This window comes from Danio rerio, chromosome 25, assembly GCF_052040795.2.
Source record: "Danio rerio strain M-AB ecotype USA chromosome 25, GRCz13ab, whole genome shotgun sequence".
NCBI classification, from domain to species: Eukaryota; Metazoa; Chordata; class Actinopteri; order Cypriniformes; family Danionidae; genus Danio; species Danio rerio.
The window spans coordinates 40,335,001-40,340,000 of NC_141045.1; the positions used below are offsets into that span (position 1 = coordinate 40,335,001).

A 5,000-nucleotide genomic window follows, 5' to 3' on the forward strand; every position below is an offset into this window, starting at 1 on the left:
AGAGGCTCGATGTTTCGTGTTAGTCGTGTGTGTAGCGCAGGTGCCGCCGGGGGCGCTGCCGGCTCTCAGAACAGATGCGGCTCTCGGAAATTGCGTCCTGAGCTCCATTACTTCCGTCTTTCCAAACGGAGGAAAACAGATCGAGCTGAATCACCGCGCGCTCCGGCACTCTGCTGAACACAGCCAATATGGTGAGAACAGCCGATATACAGACTCTCAGGCGCTGTGAGGGACACCTGCCGGCTCTGTGGAGGCGGACAGAGATATACAGGACAGAGCTAGAGCCGTGTGTGTGTGTGTGTGTGTGTGTGTGTGAGCAGATTGACGGATGAGGAGCGTGAGTTAGCGGAATGATGGAGCACACACACACACACACTTACTTTACACTCTCTAACCATCACACACATTTTACCACACTCTCATGCGTGTGTCAGGGTTAACTTAGCAGTTTAATAACTAATATTAATAATGTGTGTCTGTGTGTGTGTGTGTTTGAGAGAGTCCGCTTTCGCTTTCACTCTGCTGCTCGTCTGAAACTCGCGAACTCATCATAGATCTGCTGTAACCTGCTGGAAAACACTGAACTAATATCTGCACACACACATCTGCACACACACATGATCAACACACTCCTGTCATGTATGCGCGCCGCGGTGAGTGTGTGAATGCTGTAAAATGGAGGAGCTGTGCGCGTAACCCGAGCCGCGGTGCTGAGCGCTGTCACTGATGCAGAGAGAGAGAGAGAGAGAGACACCCTGTCCTCAATCACGCTGGACCGCCAGCAGAACCACTGACACTGAGCAATATACCACTCATAATGCTGCTTACTGTACGCCATATTGACTGCTGTGTGTGTGTGTGTGGGTAAGTGTTTCAGCGTTATTTACACACTTGTGTTTTATTTTTCCTCAGTTTCGGAATCAGTATGATAATGATGTGACCGTGTGGAGCCCGCAGGTAAGCCGTGTGTGTGAGAGAGAGAGAGATAAGTGTAAAAGTGTGTGTAGCTGAAGTGTGTGTATAGGTGTGTGTAGCTGAAGTGTGTGTATAGGTGTGTGTAGCTGAAGTGTGTGTTGTGTGTTCAGGGCCGGATCCACCAGATCGAGTATGCGATGGAGGCCGTCAAACAGGGCTCAGCCACGGTTGGGCTCAAGTCCCACTCTCACGCGGTGCTGGTGGCTCTCAAGGTACTCGCTTAAGTACACTAGACTAGACTGTAGTGCACTAGCCTGTACGCTAGCCCAGCGGGTCCAGCTCTGTCCCTGGAGATCTGCTTCCTGCAGAGTTCTGCGGTCTGTGCTGAGCGTCTGCTCCTCGGCTCCGGCTGATCTCCAGGAACAGGGCTGGCCACCGCTACACCCTGGCGGACAAGACTGCGCACATCAGCGACCCCCACTGCCTCTGTGTTTAATGTGTGTGTGTGTGTTTAATGTGTGTGTGTGTGTGTGTGCAGAGAGCGCAGTCTGAACTGGCCGCCCATCAGAAGAAGATCCTGCATGTTGATAATCACATCGGCATCTCCATCGCTGGACTGACGGCCGACGCCAGACTGCTGTGGTAACCCTGCGCCGCTCTTCCTCCACTTCCTCTTTCCTCTGTTTCCTCCTCCTCCTCTTCATCTGTGTGTGTGTGTGTGTGTGTGTTCTCTCTCAGTAACTTCATGCGTCAGGAGTGTTTGGACTCCAGGTTTGTCTTCGACCGGCCGCTTCCAGTGTCCAGACTGGTGTCCCTCATCGGCAGCAGTATCCTTCAGCTCGCTGTGTGTGTGTTGTGTTGTTCAGTGTGTGTGTGTGTGTGTGTGTGTGTGTGTGTGTGTGTGTGTGTGTGTGTGTGTTGTTCAGAGTGTATGTTTGTGTTGTTCAGTGTGTGTGTGTGTGTGTGGGGTCAGTGTGTGTTCAGAGTGTGAGAGTGTGTGTTTCCTCAGCGTGCGCTACAGAGACTCAGATCCCCACGCAGCGTTACGGCAGGCGTCCGTATGGAGTCGGTCTGCTGATCGCAGGATATGATGTGAGTGCAGTGGCTGATGGGAAACAGTGTGAGCTGCTGTCTGTGTTCACTCTCTCATGTGTGTGTGTGTGTGTGTGTGTGTGTGTGTGTGTGTGTGTGTGTGTGTGTAGGACATGGGGCCGCACATCTTCCAGACGTGTCCTTCTGCCAATTACTTCGACTGTAAGGCCATGTCCATTGGCGCGCGCTCACAGTCCGCCAGAACATACCTGGAGCGACACATGGAGGCCTTCAACGACTGTACTGCACTACACTATACTATACCACACACTACACTGCACACTATACTAAACTACACTGAGTATCCAACAGTGTGTGTGTGTGTGAGACTGACGCTGGTCTTGTTCTCCAGGTAATCTGAATGCTCTGGTCCAGCATGGTCTGCGTGCGCTGCGAGAGACTCTTCCAGCTGAGCAGGATCTCACCACTAAGGTTTGCTTTCCTGCTGTTTCTCTGATTATTCCACTACACACACACACACACACACACACTCTCTCACTCACAGCTTCTGTCCTGCAGAACGTGTCCATCGGCATTGTGGGAAAGGACATGGAGTTCACCATCTATGATGACGATGATGTGGCTACATTCCTGCAGGGTCTGGAGGAGCGGCCGCAGAGACGGGTGAGGCTTACAGCAGCTGCTGCGCTTATAAACACTCATGATGCACTTATAACCCTCATGATGCACTTATAACCCTCATGATGCACTTATAATACTCGTGATGCGCTTATAATGCACGTGATGTGCTCATAACCCTCATGATGCACTCATAACCCTCGTGATGCGCTTATAATGCACGTGATGCACTCATAACCCTCGTGATGCGCTTATAATGCACGTGATGCACTCATAACCCTTGTGATGCGCTTATAATGCACGTGATGCACTCATAACCCTCGTGATGCGCTTATAATGCACGTGATGCACTCATAACCCTTGTGATGCGCTTATAATGCACGTGATGTGCTCATAATCCTTGTGATGCGCTTATAATGCACGTGATGCGCTTATAATGCTCGTGATGCGCTTATAATGCACGTGATGCACTCATAACGCTCGTGATGCGCTCATAACCCTCGTGATGTGCTTATAATGCACGTGATGCACTCATAACGCTCGTGATGCGCTCATAACCCTCGTGATGCACTCATAACGCTCGTGATGCGCTCATAACCCTCGTGATGCGATCATAATGCTCGTGATGCGCTCATAACCCTGATGATGCGCTTATAATGCACGTGATGCACTCATAACCCTTGTGATGCGCTTATAATGCACGTGATGTGCTCATAATCCTTGTGATGCGCTTATAATGCTCGTGATGCGCTTATAATGCACGTGATGCACTCATAACGCTCGTGATGCACCCATAACGCTCGTGATGCGCTTATAACGCTCGTGATGCGCTCATAACCCTCTTGATGCACTCATAACGCTCGTGATGCGCTTATAATGCTCGTGTTGCACTCATAACGCTCGTGATGCGCTCGTGATGCGCTCATAACGCTCGTGATGCGCTTATAACGCTCGTGATGCGCTCATAACGCTCGTGATGCGCTCATAACGCTCGTGATGCGCTTATAACGCTCGTGATGCGCTCATAACCCTCTTGATGCACTCATAACGCTCGTGATGCGCTTATAATGCTCGTGTTGCACTCATAACGCTCGTGATGCGCTCGTGATGCGCTCATAACGCTCGTGATGCGCTTATAACGCTCGTGATGCGCTCATAACGCTCGTGATGCGCTCATAACGCTCGTGATGCGCTTATAACGCTCGTGATGCGCTCATAACGCTCGTGATGCGCTCATAACGCTCGTGATGCACTCATAACGCTCGTGATGCGCTCATAACCCTCGTGATGCGCTTATAACGCTCGTGATGCGCTCATAACCCTCGTGATGCGCTTATAACGCTCGTGATGCGCTTATAACGCTCGTGATGCGCTCATAACCCTCGTGATGCGCTTATAACGCTCGTGATGCGCTCATAACCCTCGTGATGCGCTTATAACGCTCGTGATGCGCTTATAACGCTCGTGATGCGCTCATAACGCTCGTGATGCGCTTATAATGCTCGTGTTGCACTCATAACGCTCGTGATACGCTTATAATGCACGTGATGCACTCATAACCCTCGTGATGCGCTCGTGATGCGCTCATAACGCTCGTGATGTGCTCATAACGCTCGTGATGCGCTCATAACGCTCGTGATGCGCTCATAACCCTCGTGATGCGCTTATAACGCTCGTGATGCGCTCATAACGCTCGTGATGCGCTCATAACGCTCGTGATGCACTCATAACCCTCGTGATGCGCTTATAACGCTCGTGATGCGCTCATAACCCTCGTGATGCGCTTATAACGCTCGTGATGCGCTTATAACGCTCGTGATGCGCTCATAACCCTCGTGATGCGCTTATAACGCTCGTGATTCGCTTATAATGCTCGTGATGCGCTCATAACGCTCGTGATGCGCTGGTAACACTCAACACTGGTGATGTGTTTAATGCTCGCTATGTTCATTGTCGTTATGTATGTTATTGTCTCTATGCTGCTGACGGTGTTGTTCTCCTGCAGGTCGCTCTGCCAGCTGATGAAGCGGCTCCGGCTGTTCCTGATGAGCCCATGGAGCACTAGCGAGTGCCCTAGATCTGTCTGCTTCACTGGAGCTCCTCAGATAAACCCAAACACACTTAACCTGGTCTCACATCCTGCAGTGCGCTGTCAAACATGTCTTCTGTCTGTGAGGGGAAGAGTAATAAAGCCGTTGTTTGTTTCTACTGGTGTCTCTCTCTGCTCATTTACACACACCGCCTCTACATTTCCACCCTGTCTTTAATCTGAGAAGTGTTTAAAACTGTAATGTTGTCATAACTGAGCATGGTTTACAGGTCTGCAGAATGGGTCAAATTAAAACAGGTCAGGTCTTAAAGCCTCAGTGAAAGGCCAGACTCTGAGCCTCAGACGCCGCTGTTTCCTCATTCTC

General features: G+C 50.8%; 1 protein-coding gene across 1 annotated transcript; it reads left to right on the plus strand.

Annotated features, from left to right (window-relative positions):
• The first annotated feature begins 137 nt into the window (after positions 1-137).
• psma1 (proteasome 20S subunit alpha 1) lies at positions 138-4,794 on the plus strand. Its single transcript, NM_001003427.1, is given in 10 exon segments — positions 138-191; positions 913-957; positions 1,086-1,187; positions 1,454-1,557; positions 1,654-1,742; positions 1,937-2,007; positions 2,118-2,247; positions 2,360-2,439; positions 2,527-2,631; positions 4,592-4,794. Coding segments are annotated over 10 exon segments (789 nt in total). The 5' UTR covers positions 138-188; the 3' UTR covers positions 4,652-4,794.
• Positions 4,795-5,000: the final 206 nt, after the last annotated feature.